This window comes from Molothrus aeneus, chromosome Z (genome assembly GCF_037042795.1).
Source record: "Molothrus aeneus isolate 106 chromosome Z, BPBGC_Maene_1.0, whole genome shotgun sequence".
Lineage (NCBI taxonomy): Eukaryota > Metazoa > Chordata > Aves > Passeriformes > Icteridae > Molothrus > Molothrus aeneus.
The window spans coordinates 48,624,973-48,642,651 of record NC_089680.1 but is presented as its reverse complement, the minus strand read 5'-3'; the positions used below and the strand labels follow the sequence as shown (position 1 = coordinate 48,642,651).

The 17,679-nt window shown below is 42.2% G+C and overlaps 1 protein-coding gene across 1 annotated transcript in view; it reads right to left on the bottom strand.

The window, feature by feature from the left end:
* The window catches only part of LOC136568745 (neuronal acetylcholine receptor subunit alpha-7-like), a 58,092-nt gene that overhangs the window by 14,757 nt on the left and 25,656 nt on the right, over positions 1-17,679 (bottom strand). Inside the window, exons 3-8 of the mRNA XM_066568917.1 lie at positions 13,517-13,561; positions 11,737-11,846; positions 9,346-9,425; positions 7,947-8,114; positions 6,095-6,289; positions 4,725-4,811 (exon numbers count right to left, since the gene is read on the bottom strand). Of these exons, the coding sequence (XP_066425014.1) occupies positions 4,725-4,811; positions 6,095-6,289; positions 7,947-8,114; positions 9,346-9,425; positions 11,737-11,846; positions 13,517-13,561 (685 nt within the window). The remainder of the gene's footprint in view (positions 1-4,724; positions 4,812-6,094; positions 6,290-7,946; positions 8,115-9,345; positions 9,426-11,736; positions 11,847-13,516; positions 13,562-17,679) is intronic.

The window sequence follows — 17,679 nt, the reverse complement described above, 5'->3', positions numbered from 1 at the left end:
GCACAGTCAGACCTGTAATTTAGTCATGTAGCACATCTGGAGTTCTCTGCATTTCTGTACATACTTTCCTCAAGTAATGAACTCCAGTTTCCTACTTATATGGACTCTTGGTAAAAGTAACTTTGAAGAGAAAATTAAAAGTAAGTAAAATCATGGCTGCAGGAAGACACACTTCCCACAAGGCATGATTAAGATACAGTAGAAAGGGTAAGTTTAGGACACAGTTGCTGCTGTATAGCCATGGTCTGAAAGGCTTTCAGGAGCTACACTCTAGAGGTTTTAAGTGCCAGGAGGGACTTCCAGTACCCTGTAGAGAAAGAATCTTTGTTCATAAAGTTGACATGTGCTGGATTCTAGCCAAACTGTTGTGTTTGTAGATGTCATGGGTCTTTGACTCTTTTTATTTAAATGGTTGAGCTAATTGCTGAGCCATGGGTGACTAATGTTTTAAACAGAATCAGAGACATCATTCCCTGGTTCGGCCTTCTCCTTTCATTGGCATCTTTGTGGAAGGGCAGGATTCAAAATATTGTGGATTTTGAAATATTGTCTTGCCTTTCTTTGCATAGATGTGTGCTGTTGAAAACTGGGCTTTGAAAATAAATATTTTCCCCAAAAGGGAGGGTGTGCTAGAGAAGGATAGGAGCCAGCATGCTGCTGGGCAAGGAGGTGCTGATGGGAATGGAAACCCCAAGAAAGCTGAGTGAGAGCAGGGGGCAGCCTGTCCAACTGCAACATATGAAAGCTCTACCCTGCAGCAGGAGCAGTAGGGGCCTGGTGCTCTAAGGTGCTGAGCAGCCAGCTACTGATTCCTAGGTCAAGTCTTGTCACTTGCTCTTTACAGAAAAAGAAGTTGACCTGTTTTAACATATATTAACATGATAGTTGGTAGGCTGCTGAGAAATGGGAATCTCTCGTCTGGGGAAATTGGATATGTGGAGTAAGAGAGTCTCTGCTTTGGGTAGCTTTATAAACAGACAGAGAATGCAGAACACGTACCAAGGAAGGGGTGACCCATTTTGCAAAGGTACAAAAACGCAGCTGTCTTGTCCCACTTGCATCCTTCTGATTATTTAACCTGATAGGTGCTTTGTTTGTTTAATTTGAAGTTCCCCTCAACTAAGAGGAACTAACTTATGATTTCCACATTACTCTGTAAATATGTTCCAGATCACAAAAGCTAGTAGTTTTCTTGGTGTCATATTAGACAGTTCTCCTTTACTACCTCCATAAAGACACTCTGATAGCAGCTGTGATATTTTTCCATATTATTAGAGTTCAGTTGTAAAAGCCAAGGTCAGAAGGAGAAGAAAGCACAGCATGTTAGGCATTAGTGGCTTTGAAATAGCAAAGGCTGTGAGGGTGCAGGCAGATCCAGAGAGGTACGGATGCATGTTTGTTTCTAAAAACTCAGGTCCTAAAAATATAATGCAGATTTTTAAAGCATGTGGAGTCACGTTTTCAAAGTATCTCTGCACCCCAATGCATGAAGACTAATAACAGTGACTCTTCAGCAGATCAGCATGGGATCTTTCTACTTCAAGATCAAATTATGTGCATCCTTCACAAACCATATGCTTTAGAAGACTTGTTTATTCACACTGATCAGATCACACTGAGAAATTGAAAAACTATGAGCATGACCTGGCATATTCTATTCAGCAGCTAAAATATTCTCTGTGAGATCACCTGTAAGACCACTGTGAGGAAAGGATGCTACGTCACTTTCTTAGAGTAAGGATAAGGTTTTCAGGACTCAAGGTAATGTAAAACTGCACAATCCAGCTTTGAGCACTTACTGAAAAAGAGCTGTTTGGGTGCAGAATCCAAATGGATAAGCAGTCTCCCTGCAAATTTGGAGTGGAGCAAGAAGATAAAGGCAGGATTTTAAACTAGAAATACTGTGGAAGGGAGGTAACAACCCACATGTAAATGCAGAAGTAGCAGACAAGGGTGGAAAAAAATAGTATTGGGTAGTCAGAGCAAGAAAGACCTCAAGAATTGTGAAACAAGGTGGAAGATCTCACCTCCAGAGTGAGAAAATGCATTAAGTCTGGGGAATATGCAGGATCAACTGAAACTCTGCACATAGTTGTGAAAAAATAATGTTACTGGAAAACTGAGATGTTGAGGGGACATTTCTCACTACCAGAAGCTCATCAGGAAAAGAAGTTATATGAAGGAGCCACTTGGGTGTGAGGGGCTTCTGTCTGGATGGATGAGAGCTGCTGGAGAACTTGTGGATCAGCTTCAGTGAAGAGGCTAAAAGGAGCGATTCTGTTGTGGGAGTGCATAATAGACCATCCCAAGACAGTGGACATGGGGACTTCTTAAAACAACTCATGGAAACCTCTGTCTCACAAACCCTCATTGCCACCAGGCGCTTGATCTACCTTGATGACTGCTGAAAAGGCAGCACATATATAATGTACAACCAGGGGTGGTACACATTGTGCTTCACTAGCAATGAAGAATTGTTGGGGAACACAATAATCAGTGGCAAACTAGGCTGGAGTTATTGTGACATAGTGAAGCTCAGGACCATTAATTGAGTGAGGACTAAGAACAGAAAAGCATAGACCTTGGACTTCAGGTGAACAGACTTGTCATTTTGGGGAACTAGTAGCTGGGATCCCACCAGGGAATGCTCTGAAAGATAAAGTAACACAGAAAAACCACAAGAGTTTAAAGCATAGTGCCTCCAAAAGCAAGAAATAGGTAAGCACACCAGTAGAGGAGTGTGGCCAAACTGTGAACTCATGATAGGGCTTCAGTGCAGAAGAGATAAGGGAAGCAGAGACGGGCTACAAAATGAAAATTTGGAAGCATTTTCTGTTCATTATGGTTGGTGTCAGAAATGTTAAATCTCATTAATTGAAGCTGGTGTGGGAATCAAAGACAACAGGAAGAGTTTCCATCACTACACAAAGACTACACAAACAGCTAAACAAGGTAAACATGGACTTGCTGCTGAAAGGAGGGGATGATTCAGTGACAGTGAACAGTGATAAGGTCAAGGCACAAAAGTGTGTACTTTGCCTTAGTTTGCACCATCAAGGTCTCTGATGTCTCTGTGTTTAGAGATGGTTCAAGGATGAGGAACACAACCAGCAATAGGTAAGGAAGGACTCATGGATTGATTGTGAGATCTGAACATGCCCAAATCCGTGGGATCATTAGGAATCCTAATGGGATCATTGCAAGACCAAGGAGATGGAGAAAGATAGATGTTGCATCCACCTCTCAAAAGGACAATCCAGAGAACAAGAGCTTTGTCATTCTGACTCCCTGGGTAAATCAGGCAGCAAGTCCTCAGGGAACATTTCTGGACAGTTGAGGAAGGGGGTGGGGATGGGAACAGCCATCCAAAATTTAATAAAAATAAATCATGTCTGACCAACATGATTGTCTTCAATAGCAAATTAAAATATTTGCAGAGAATGAGAGAGTAGTAGATATCATGTACAACAACTTTAGGAATTCTCTGATAAGCAGAAATTGTCTGTCATTGCAACGTCAAAGTTCATAAAAATACATAATTATTCATAGTTTTTCTCGGTACAAATCCTACCTTCTGTGATAGAAGACTGTATTAGTAGAAACTGTTCATGTTAAAGCTAGTGGACTGGCCATAGGCAAGTGTACCCCTTTACAAATTCTAAATGGGATTTGTTTTGTATTATATGCAGCAAAATTATGTCAACAGTGGTTCAAGATGGCTTGTGTCTGCTCCCTGCGCACAAGTTTCTCTTAGAACTGTGTCTGTCTCCATTGTGCCCTGGGTACGTACTCAGAAAGAGGTTTTATTAGTTTTTTGGAAGCTCCTGTATGACACAAAGCCAAGCCAAGCTTGCTGACTTTCACTGAGATTAGTAAGTTTTTTGGAGGCTTTCAGAAACTCTTGCATATGGGTGCCATTGTCCCTACTGTTGCGTGCTTATCTCCTTCCTCCGAGTCAGGCCTAGTCTTAAAGCCTTGAAGAGAGACCATGAAGCTGTCTGAGTAAATGCTTTTTTTTGTCCTAGTCATTGTATAACTTTTTTGAGGCTTTCATTATACAAAAGTGAGGTGCATCTTACATCAGCATCTAGATATATTGTTGACTATTTTGTTCATTTCTGCTGACTAGAACATGTACTTTAGTCATGGTTTGTACTCACAGGTCTTTTAGGTAGTGTTCATTTGTTACTTTGTAAAATAGGACAGGTTTATTTTATCTACCCTGCAATAAGGCCCCATGAGACCAAGGTAAAGAAGCAGTCCTATAAAAAGAGAGGCTGTAACAATGTCTGTCTGGCCCACAATCCCAAATTGATGATCTGCCCCATAGTTGTCAGTACACATTAAAAATGCTTCAATGATATACTTGAATTATGACTGCTGTATCCTGAATTGCTCTTCAGATTGAGGGAAGAGGGAAGGCAGGAAGGATTTGTGTAATTGTAGGGAGGTGGTGTGATGCAGAAGAAGAAAAATTAATTTTCTGCAGTGTAGAGTCTATGTCCTCTCAATCCTTGCAGTTACCTGCTTATTTCTTATTTCCAGTGCCTTTCTGTAACCTCATGTAGGTCCCTTTCATACATGCACATGGTGAAATCCAGGTTGACCTTCCTGACATTGCTGAATGCAAAACTGTAGTAACAAAGAGTCAGTCCTCAAATTGGCTTTGAGTAGCTCTTGAGAGGTATCACACACAGTGTACAAAGCAGTGAAAATCAACTTACCTATTAGTGGGACAGAGTCAGAAGTTGCAGGCATGATCTCAGCCACGAGCAGCATGAATACAGTCAGGGAAAGAAGGACAGTGATACCTGGAGGGAGTGAACATATTTGGGAAGAATGAGGTAAATGAACTCTGCAGCTGCTCCTCTGATGTCTTTGCTGTTAAATATAGCATTGTCCTGATATACAGCTAAGGCAAACCCATGACTTCATGTCTGTCAATGAAGACTAGAACGTCTACAAAGTGCGAGTGTTTTTAGATGCAACTCTATCTGCTCTCTTTTCACTTTTCTCTAATACACACAAACCCTTGCTTCTGTCAAAGTAATGGAGAAATCTTTTTTGCTGAGTGAAACGAAGCTTGCAAAACTGGTGAACTACAGTTTTCCATAACATTGCACAAAGCCCAAATGCTTGTTAAGGGCTTTGCACAGACAGCAGCCTAGGTTTTGCTATCACATATTATATAACATCCCTCAAAGACATGCAGTCTGTTTTAAAAGAAGCTCTTTATTCTGTGTGGAAAGGCTGTTGCTAAACTTAACCACCCTGATACTGAGAAATCAAAAGGTCAATGCATGAACATTAGCTCCTATTTTTATGTCAACATTGTACTTCAGCTCAAATAACTCTTTTCCTTATCCCCATTTTTATTTCATAGACATCAATTGTACCCCTGATAGCCTGTGTTTTATTTCTTGTAAGGCAGGCTGCTCAGATACCTTTTTTTTAACCAAAAAAAGCCCCACTGAGGACACTTCATATGATTTAGAAGTCTCTGTCCTGAGACAGAATCATGCACAATTAACTCTTAAGATGTCAGCTGGCCCAGTCTGGTGTATTTACAGCTCTTGCCTATCTCCTCTTGGAAGGAGACCCTTCCCAGTTTTATCAACACACACAACAGTAAATTTCATTTAGCCCTTCCCATGGCTTTGTTCACAGGGGACACGACTAGGTGTTTTGGGAGCTAATTTTTAAGGTGAAAATCCAGTGCCCAGCTGCTGCTGTTCACAGCTCTTCCACTCTTTGCTTCCTAGTATGTTTCATCTGAAAAAGAGAGTCAAGAGTCAATGAGCTGTGAAATGCATTGAGATGTACTAAAGTACATAAAAACAGGCATGACAGAATATTATCACTGCCGCCTGTGCCAGCAACAAGTTCAGCTTCCTCCCAGGCCACAAGATATTATATGTAGCACAGGATGTGTGAATGCCATACAGAAAGCTGTTATCCTTGCTCCTGTAACCAAAAAAGTACTTCTATTGCTCTTCTAGTGAAATCTCTCTTTGTCGAGCAACATACTGCATGAGGTATTTATTTTCCTATTTTATAGGACACTTATAAAACAAATGAATATTTTAGCACTTACCTAAAGAAATCTTTTCCCCAGAATCAGCTGGCAAAAGGAATACAAGCAGTGCTAAGCCAGATATGAGAACACAGGGAATGAGTAAATTCAAGCCATAGTATAGGGTGCGTCGACGCATTGTGATCGTGTACGTCACATCTGGGTATGGTTCTTTGCAGCATTCATAGTACATCTCATTCCTCTTCCCTGGGACACCTACAGACAGGATGATCAGAGCAGTGGGGAGAGATGCAGGACTCCCAGTTACCTCCCTGGACTGGACTAAGAAGTGATGGTTTATGAGCCAATGTGTGTCACTCTGCTATTCTTGGTCCACCTTCTGTGTTTTCTAGGGTTTGCTTTCATGCCTTCTGAGTTATTCAAACCTAGCTTAGCTAATGAAGCTCATCTGAGCCAGAACAAAAAATCCTGAGCATCACAACCTCAACAATGTGCATTCTGCCTTCCTACATTCTGTGAATGGTAACATACTGTTGATGTGATATTCACTAGCACATGCAGCAGATTTTCTGGGTGACAAGTGCCACTGCTTCTTACTATTCTGTGATCCTCTATACATTTTTGCTCTTTTTTTTGTCAGGAAAAACAGACAGGCTTACTTTTCAAAAAGGATGCCAAGTAAAGCTCAAAGTCTGTTATATCTCTGAAGGTTAAGAGACCTAGCTGTCCAATACAGCTGTACTGCAGGGTTGCCCATGGTGATCCCGCTGCAGCAGATTGCCTGACATGCTCCATGATGGGGACTACAAGAGCACTGGAAATGTCAGGAGAGATGGAAGAAGTCAGCACCTTGTATCTTTCATGCCAAAATTACTCACTTCTCTTTTGTTTCTGTGGACATGACAGATGATGTGACAATGTGTGCATTTTGGCAGAGGCTTAGGAAAGTTTTTTTAAAGGATATAGCCATGGCTTGCCTGAGGTGTTATTTAATGCTTTTGCTGTATGAGCTAAATAAGTCCCTGTTTTGTTCTCCCCAGTCAGGGTTGAAGGCAGATAAACCACAAACTCTTAATCAGATATGCAAAGTTATTGGACAAAAATACCCACTGTAAAGGAGGACTGGAAGGGAGGATTGCCCTAAAATAGCTGGACTTTAGGAGGACTTCACTATGGAATCTTCTGGCTTCTCATAAAACTGAATATAATTTCTCAGATGCCCTGCATGGTAAAAATACTGCATGCAGTGGGGTAGGGCACTTATTTCCTTGTCTGTATATCCAGACCAGAAGATAAACATATTTTTCATAACCTCTCCTTGCAGTTGTCTAAGTTCCATCAATTTCTGTAACATTGCTTGTGACTTACAGCTACATAAATGAGTTCAAAATAACTTACTAGACTAGTTTTGGATATAAATTCTTTTGAAAATACAGGTACCTTCCAAAGCATAGAAGAGAGACATACTAATCTGGGCATTTTATGAACTGGGAGACATTTTGATGCTTTTCTGGGTGAGAAAGATCCTTTTATGTAAAAGTGTTGCTGAGATACTTTTTACACCAATCATTTTTGCTGATGTATTCGAGTAAATGTGACAGTAGTGTTCCATGCACCTACAAGAGACACATCCAAGTTTAGTACTGACAAACTGCTCAGATGTGTCAGGACTAGTAGCTTTCATTTATGTACTCAGTGGCAGGCAATTGCTTCAGAACACAGTGTTTTCAGACACAGTTCAATGAACATTGCTGAAAGGCTGTCTCTGATATGTGATTTTTTTCCTATTTCTTTGCTTCTTCTTAGATCTATATTTTTAATATCTGCATTCCATGTCCAATTGATTGATAATTTCTATATATTTGAGGTTTGCCTTTGAAAATATTGAAAATTTGTAGATTTGCCAATTTACCCACTAAATCCCATTCTCCATTTGAGATGTAGTTGGAAATATCAGCCTCGAGCATCTGCAGGTCAATCAACCAGCCACTGTGAGTCCAGGAGCCAAACTTCAAATCACACTTCTGCACATCAAAGGGGAACCAGCGGACATCAATGTAACATGTGCTCTTCAAAATGCCTGTAGATAGAAATCAGTCATAATCAAGCATGTGCAGGGTGCATTTCATCTTACCTTTATCTGTCTCTGATTGTGAACCAGTTTCCTCTTCAAATATTCTGTGTGATACAGTCTTGGGGTAACCAAACAAGTACTGCAGGTGGAAGATGCTGCCATGAGTGGAATAACCTCCCTTCCTCCACCAGTGAAGATCTCTCTCACTGCATCCTTGAGGTAGGTTGCCTGGGACACTGTGGCCATCCAGGAGCAGCCCAGCCTGTTTCCCAGTGGCAGCTGGCCCTAGCAGATTGCAGGCAGTGTTGCTTGGTCTGACAGGAGCAAAGAGTACACCCCAGGGACTTACTGCGCTGTGACCAGCTCTTTGAAAGGAGTTCCTGGACAGGCCATGCCTCAGACCCACAGCCCTTAGAAAATACATTGTTCTCCTAAACCTTGCTTGGTGATGGCCTTTATCATCTGTGTGGTAACCAAGCCTTGATTTTAACTCTGGATGTGTCTAGTTCATGTTCTGGGATGCTTTAAGAGGTCTAATGGATAGGGAACAACAGGGGAGCAGCCATCAGGGAATGATTGCTAATCCCTGCTGGGCCTTGTTGACCTGCTTGGAGACAGTGTTATGCTATGACACAAAGTTTAGGAATTTTTTTGTCCACCACAGTGAGCAACTGTAGAATAGCCTCTCTGTTCACAGGTGAGTCCTGGATGCTGGAATACACAGGCAGGAAATCAGCAACACAAATTAAAAGAGACTGAGACTTGGGCCTCACTGGCTGAGACCAATCCCAGTTTGTCTTGTAACCTGGATTTTAGCCTCAGCCTGGCAAGAAGGGTTTCAATGCTGAGCAAGTGCTGCTCTTGGGGTCACCTCTGCTCACACACCTCTCCACACAACAGAGACCTAGCTGGAGTGCACATGAAACATGATGACATAGTGCACACCACCTTACTTTGGATGACACCTTAGGGGCACCTCTGGATGTTTTGAGCAAACTGCTCGAGGAATATTTTACTGCTTCATAAAGTGTAAATGTCACTGATAATGAACTTAAATTTTCATAGTGGGTCTGTCCCATTATTAGGCTGTCTAATATGAGTGAGAAAGATCCCAAGGTTGCAAACATTAGGTTGCAAATTTCCACAGAGGGTGTTTAAACACCCTTGGTTTCATTCATGAAGGAAACCTGCTTGAAATTACTTGATTAAAAGTAAACAAATACTCTTTGTGCCCTACCTGGAGGAATATATTGGCAGGATCCAGAGTAGTTCACCAGCACATTTGTGTGAAATGTTGCATCAAATCTTTCATCTGCACTGTAACACAGTATAAACAAAACAGAACAAAATAAAGAAAAAGCAAGCTGATGTGCAAGTAAAGATGTAACTGTCAACATAAAAATAATCTTTTGTCTGAATTAAGTTCCTACATCTGGGTGAAGTGTCCCTTGATAAATATCTCAGTTCCTCGTAGTTACTGTCAGCCTGCACCTCGGCAGGCTGCTTGCATGCTGCAATGTCCTCAAAGAAGTGAGAGGCAGAGTGTTGTATGTGTCAGAAAAAAGGCAGAAGGAAAAGAAGCAAAAGTGCCACATTAGCTGTATCCAAAAACTGGACAGTTGGGACAATGAGTCTTTTCCAGGGCACTTGTCAAAATGAGCCAGCTCACCACATAAATCACCTTATCTGTTATCTTACCCAGATATCTGTAGTAAGAGATACATAGTAACAGCAATGGTGGCCTGACATAACAACTCTGCAGTCTCCTCAGATGCAGAGAGGACAAGAGTTTGCTTCTAGCATTGGAAGAAACCACTGGAGAGAAGTTATTTTAGGAGCTTGAAGGAGGAGATTCATTGAAACTCCAACAGCAGGAGGGACCAAGAATAAAGAATTTCTTTACTATTCGAAAATTCTGAGATAATTAAAGGGGTAATGAGCCAGACAAGGACACGATTCTTCAAAGAAGCAGGTCTGGGGGCTTGTTCCAGAGGGTCTTTTAGAAAGAGATTAGCCACAGAGGGATCCCCTAGCTTGTAGAGCCTTGCCTGTACTGGCTATGTGCAGATCTGTGTTGCATGACTACACTATCCTGCATACCTGTCTTTCAACTGGATTTTAAAAATTCAGAGCCTCCATTACTCTTCTGATCTGCTTTTTATTCATGTCTTGAGTCTTCAGTCCCCAATACAAAACAAAGGGGATGACACTGAAAAGCCTAAGTCCAGAACAAGTGATATTTATCAAAGACATAAAAGACAACAAAAAGGGGTTTTATAAGTACAAAGAGACAAGGAAAAGAGGAAAGGAAGGGAAAAAACAACAGGGTGCAGCGAACTGCAGTTTCCTGCACCCTGTGTGCCTCACTCTTCGCAACCCATTCTCACACAGTGGCAGGAGTCCATGGCAGAACAGGGGATGAACAGGTTAAGGAAATGTGGATAAGAGAGATTGTACTCAGCAGAGCTGATGAAATTTACTCTTGAGAACTGAAAGGACTGGCCGAAATACCCTCTGAAGCATTAAAAATTATCTGTGAGAGCTTGTGGAGAAGAGGGAAGGGCATGGTGAATTAAGGGAGATCAAAGAGAATTCTGACTTCTTTTAAAGGTGAAATTACAGACATCAGCCTAACTTCAAAGAAAATGGGGTGAAACATATGGCACAGATTTGTGAAGGGCCAACTGCATCAAATCAATCTATTTTTCTTACTAAGAGCAGGCTGGTATCTATCTGAATTTCAGCATGTTCTTATAAACTACAGTAATATGGACCAAGCTGTACGCCTCCTTTTTAGAGACTGAAAAGGAATAAAGGGACAGTAAGAAGCAAAGCTGAGGTAAAGAAAAGCGCTTAAACAATCTAGGTGTCTCCAGGCCTCCTTTGGATATCTTGTAGTGAGGATTTGGAATGGATATAGATCATGGTGAACTCTGGAAACTAACAAAATGAAATTTAATCTGGGTAATTAGAAAGTATTACCCTGAAAACTGTCAGAGAAAGACATAAGAGTGAAAATCTAGTAAGACAGCAGAGCTGAACAACAACATCTGGGGTTTGCAATAGATAAAAAAAATAAGTCCAGAATTAAGATATTATTAGAGAAACCCCAAATCCCCTTCTCCTGGAAAGCATTAAGGAAACAGCTGTCTAGAGAGTTTCCACTTCATTCAACACTGTAGCAATGCTGTCTAGAGAGCTAGATTCATCTCTGTAGAAGGAAAAAGAGATTAGCAAATGTTCAGAGTAGAAGAAGAATGATGGAGAGGTTTATAAAATATGTGATAATGGAAATGAGATGAAAATCCATTTGTTTACTTCAATCAGAAACACCATGACACATATAGGACAGTAGCTCTCCTGCAGATACGGTAATTTTGAAGAGACTGTAATAGTTTCCTCTCTGTGTTCACAGAGAAAAAGTTAAAGAAGACATCTGCGGAAGTACGGCAAGGAAGATCAGATGGGCTACTAGAAAAATCTGTTAGCTGATGCTTGCTTGTTTCTGTTACTATTTAAGGATAAGGCCAAATCCATAGAGGGCAAAAGGCCCATAGTATCAGTGAAGCATAGCTGATTTTCTGCACTTACTTCTAGTCTCCTACCAGCCATTTCACATCTGGCTTACCTGTTATACAGAAGAATGTCTGGTACCCAAATCTGGTCAGCAGGAAATCGCAAGTTCTGCACTCCTGGGTATTCGTATTGATCCCAAGACAAGTAAACATCAACCCAGGACTGTTGACAAACACATACATCAGATTATATGAGCTTTTAAAAGTCTTCTATGTTCTTTGTAATATTATGGGAATAGAATAGATTTTGCCAATAGCAATAGTCTCAGTATGATAATAGTTAATTCTCAGTTTTAATTATTAAGAAAGGCTGTCATATATAGAGGAAATAACAGTGTGACTACTGAAGACAGTGCTTAGCTCTTCATCTTGTGGCCAGGCATGCCAAACCTTTGCTGGATGGCTGGCAAATCCACTGGCAGTAGTCACCTACATGAGGTCTGCTGGTTCTGAAGTAAAGTGGTTTTTGAGGTGGTTAGTGGTAGGTGGACCATGGTCTGAGTCTCCTCATTGGGTGGAAATAATTTAATCTGTTACAAAGGTTGGGTGGCTCTTTTACTAACCACCTTGCTATGAGAGGTAGGCAAGTGAACTTTACATGCCAAGGGACTGTTTCTGATCCCATATCCTCCACCTCAACACAGTTAATTCGAGAAAGGTGCAGGAACAGCTTTTGGGAGGAACCTTCTGACTTACAATGAAGCTCAGTGGGAGGCTTGCAAGGGAAACCTTAATCAGTGAAACATCTCTGTGGAACATCTGAACCTGTGGAACATTACTGCAAAGGACAGGACACCTACAGGCTCTGACCTAATAATCCTGTAGTCATATAGGTTTGTCTTGGTTAGTTTTTGCAATATGAAAACACTCATTTCTGCTGCAAATCCCAGCAGGCAGCTGAGGAAGAAACAGCCTGCTCAGCTGAACATATTAATATGAGATAGTGTTTGGCTGTGAAAATCAAAGTGGAATTAGTTTAATCATTCAAGTCTCCCATTGGTTTAAGAACTTTAAGAACTGCTTCCTTCCTGACCACAAGCCCTTAAGGAGATCTGTTTATGCAGCATAAGAAAACACTGTATCCCTCACCATAGGCAGCCAGGCAGACCTGATGGGAAATTCTGTCCTGTAAAGGAGGTCCCTTTCCTTAGTGAAGGTCAGTTTTGCTTATTCTGTGTGACCATGCAGGTGAATCCTCAGCTGGAGCAGGTTGCAGAGGAGGGAGGAGGAATGTTTATGTAAGAGGTTTGTAAAGCATGAGGGAAAGCAATATTCCAGAGAGCTGCCTGCGTGCTGCCAGCAGCAAAGCAGCACTGGGCCCTCTGTGGTCCCTGGACTACCCACCACCCCCTATGAGTAGTCTGCATGTGACCACTTCTGTGTTCAAGGACAGATGCCCTGGCTCCCAGTCTCAGGCAGAGGTGGAAATTTCCAAGAAGTGGTAAGTGCAGGTGCCTGTTTTATTGGGTGTTTGGCTTGCTCATAAGTCCCCATCACTGGTTATGGAGAGGGCCTTGAGCCCCTCGAAGATACTCTTCTCAGCTATGATGGGACTCTAACTCTGGACTCTTTGTTACTAGATCACTACATCCACTGGCAAAACAATGCAGTTGGTTTCCATGCTCAAAAGGTCAACAGGTCTGTCCAAAGGATTAGTGTAGTCTCCAGAATTTAATTTTCAATTCTAAAAGGAGTACTAGGGAAATTTTAAAGGACTCAAAATGCCTGTATTGCATTATACATAATCTATAAGATAGCAGTCTTGCTTTTCTGCTAAGAAATCACATTCAGTTGTTTTCAATTAGAGTTTCTTTACTAACAGAGTTTACTCACCATCTGCAGCCAAGCATTGGTGATCAACACCTGATTCTTCTCATCCTTTGAACAAAAGAGAGAAGGAAAGACAAGAAAAAAAAGGGATGAAACAGTTTGATTAGAGATGGATGAGTTTCTGTGTCTTTTAGAGAATCCACACTTTTGGAGTACATAAACCAAACTCCATGGAGTAGATTGTGAGCTCACTGGAACACCACTATTTGGCCCAGACAATAGTGGCTCTTTTTCTTATCCTTTAAACCTACAGACTCCCTGTGTTTATCATAACTGATCAACAATAGAAAGGAAAGTAATAGATGATTTCTTTTCTTGGGGATGAACTCCCTACCAAGTTTTACCTTCTAGCTACCTGCTCAAAACAAGATGTTTTTCAGTACCACACTACATGGCATAGCTGGAGAGATTTTATGTTGTGTTTGCTGCCGCTGCAAAGTAATGGTGAAATAATGCCAGAAGTGTTCTTTTCAAGTGTCATTGCTATGTACGTTAGCTCTGGCTAAAGGAAAGAAAGGGCTGGCCTTAGGCAGAAGCTATCACTTGGCTAAAAGGACACAAATGCTGCATGAGAGGGAGCTCACACAACACCTTCACAGAGCAGGAGTCTGCAGGTTCATTCCTGCATGCAGAGGCCACGTGGAAGAATCTCTTATAACAGAAACAAAGATGTTCTCACCACCCACTTGGTGCCCAAGTTCTGTGGAGAGTCACAAGGTGCCCGGCTTTCTTCACTTACTTGGCAGGTCCAGGACCTGCACCGTGGGGATGGAGAAGCAGGGCTGCAGAGTCACTATGATGCAGATACACAGGTTCCCAAACACCACAGCAGCCATGCCCTGCACTTCCCAGGAGCTGAGGCTGTGCTGCTCAGGGGGCCTGGCTCACTGTATGCCCAGCTGTCCCTGTGTGTGTCCATGCCCTAGGAAGCTTATGTGGTTGTCTGCAGTGTCTCAGGTGGGAGACATTGCAATTGCAAGCTGCTTGGCAGGCATTTAAACCATACAGAGAGCTCCCTGGACATGCATGCCCTCTCTGGTCATGTCCTTATTGCAGTACTTACTCTCTAACAAGGTAGAAAAACCTAAACTGCCTTATTCACTTTGAAAAAATACCAGTCTGCCCACCTCAAGCTACATTCATTCTGCCTTTCCTTCCTCCTCCCCTCCTGAGCCACCCTCACAGTACATATGCAAAGAAACTTTCCCAGAAGTGTTATGGAAGGGCTGCTCCAAATCAAACTGCAACATCTCACTGCAACCCTAGGTGTGTCTGGTCATCTGTGTGTCCTCTGGAGTTACTTCTTCTGTGTCCCATGCAGGAACTGCAGATTCCTAGACTAAGGCATGAAGGAGAACTGCCCAGAGAAGTCTCCTAATTACTGATTCCCCAGCACAGCAGGCACTGGACCAGTGGTACTGCTGGATTCTTAGCATGAACCTTGTCTGTAGCATCATCTCCTCTTTTTACATCTGGGTTGTTGGAGCTCCAGAAATACAACAACCTAGAAAGGGAGACATCATTGACTATTACAGAAGCACTCCAGCAAGGAGTCCAGCTGTAACATCAACTTCTGGAGGATTCCTGATTTGGCACTCTGGCCAGAGTTAGGCTCTACAGCCAGGCTTCTTTTTACCAGGAAAGGTAAATTTCAGACAGGAAACAGGTCTTTGCCATAATGATCCACATAAAACTGCCTATCACAGTATCTCTTCTTGAGTCCCCTTGAGACCTGACTACACTTCTTCTGCTGCAGTGAGATGCCACACAAAAATCAGATGTGATTTTATATTGTTACGCTGATCACACATTTCCCTTTCTCCTCTTTGCTGTTCCAGCAAATGTACTCCTCTCTATATGCAAACTACAACCCACCTCCAGAGGCCTGGTCCTTCTGCACCCCCTTTTGTTCCCTTGGTTGCTGTGGTTGAAGCAATTGTAAGAAAATCTGCAGAAAAATAAGAGAAGGACTGGGCTTGTTGAGACAAGTTTTTTAGATGCTGGAGGATTCAAACACCATCTTGAAAAATAAAATTCTAAAGTAAAGAATAACCTCAGAGCTGGTAATTGATAGAGTCATCAGAGCTATCTGTGTCCAATGACCTGGGAAATGAAAGCAACCCAGAAACACAAAGGTTGTGTCTCAGGGATCCTCAGAGGCTAACCACCAGCCCATCTGATTGATGCATTCCTGGCCACCAGTGACTCCTGAGGTGTCCTGTAGGGCTGGCAAGCATGATGGTCATATGAATTGCACATCAAGTAGTAACAATATTTTGTGCTCTTAGCCAAAGACTGCTTTATACTCGTACGCTGCACATGTCCTCCTAACAAAGACTTTCTGTGTACTGTTAAAAGAGCTTGAACAACATGATTAAGAATCTGGTCAGCAACAATCAGCCAATGCCATTGCTGTACAAAACTAAGTATTTTCCCCATCTACACTGAAACCTACAGGGAAGGGGAAGAAGGGACATTCCCCATTTTGTCATCTACCTGTGTAAACCTCACAGGAATGCATTAAAGTCCAATGTACATCTGTGAGGCTGGGGGTTTCCATCATGTGCAGATGCCTTCCATCAGGAGCCTTTCATAAGTGGCTCTGATTTACAAGGAAACTAATTTTTTTCTGGCACAGTAAGTTTATACTCGACAGCTTGCAAAGGAAGATATCTCGGCTGACTTCTGTATTTCACAAAACAGTTTGTTGTCCTTACCTGTTTATCTGTGTGTCAAATACTAATGACCTGGCTAATCAGCTTTGACTCCAAACAATTCTTCAGTCAGGTATTCCACGTAGCGTTAAATTTACTGTCTTGGGTCTGCTTTGCCTGCTTTTTCACAGGGCAACTGTGCTTAGATATGTTTTGTAGTCAACAGAAAACTTACAGTTTTGAGTTCTCAAATGCTTATCTAGAGAGCAATGATGGTCTTCCTTGTCTGGTGTTTAGATAGCAGTAAAACCACAAGGTCTAACAAGGGCTTTGGGCTGCTTATGTTTCTCTTAGCTTGGGTGAAACAAAAAAGTCACTTCAGGATGTTTTCTTGGCCATTCATAGACTATTCCCATCCTTGCCTTCAGGCTGCTGAGCTTTTAAATGGCATCTGACATTTTGGCAAAACAGAGAAAATGCTTACATATGCTGGTCAACATGACATGACCAGCATGATATGCTGGTCAACAGATGCAGCCTGATGGGTCCTTCTCGTTGCATGACAGAATAGAACATTTTTCAAACAAGGATCTGAGTTTTCCAGAAGTGCCTGGTTTACAGAAGCAGCAAAGCTGACTTCACACTGGGCAGGCATTTGTCTGGGTGTAGCTCTCCTGCGAAGTCCTTTCTGGAGGAGTACCCTGAGGAACCAAGGAAAAAGTGCCTTCTGGGGCTGCCAAGGACAGGAGGGCCATGGGAACCTTGAGTTTGAGTTCACCCCCTGTTACAGGAGGCATTTTAGAGCTGAGGTGTCTATGGAGCTTTCCATCTTTGTGGTAGCTTTGCATTCTGTAAGGAAATACTTTGGCCTTTGCAGTAGGCTGATTGTCTTGCTTTTCCAGAGCTGCAGAAGAATTACAGCTCCTGCCATCTTCATCATGATCTGTGTGCTGTATGCACCCCTAAAATAGCTTAGCACAGAAGGGACTGTATCTTTCTGTTACACAGACACGCACAAACAAATAAGTGGACAAAGTCTGTCTCAGGAGATCAAGATCACTGGTCACTTAGCTTTGCAGAAATTAAAAGGTAATTATTGAGCTTGGGAAGTGCTGGAGGAAGTTCCCTCATTCTGTGTCACTGGTTTATGCAGAGGGGTTTAAAGGTTAGTTGAGAGGATGCCTTTCCTCCCAGGAGAAAACTTGAATAATCTCTCAGACTGCTTTTTCTGCTCAAGATTCCCGTCTTGACACTGTCAGCCTTGGGAATGACCTTCCCTCTGCATTGGGCCAGCTCTCAGCTCCCATCTTTTTTTGCAGCCAAGCATTGAAAGCAGTCCTGCAAAGATTCTGGGTGAAGCTGGAAAGATCAGCTCTCAGAGGTGCTGTTCCATCATTCCTCTGGCAGTTCTCCTGGTCCGCAAATGTTCAGCTCAGACAAATAATTTTGCTTCTAGTATTTAAAAATGCCAGAAAAGCTGTGGTCACAAGTGAGTGCAACACTTGTTCTCTA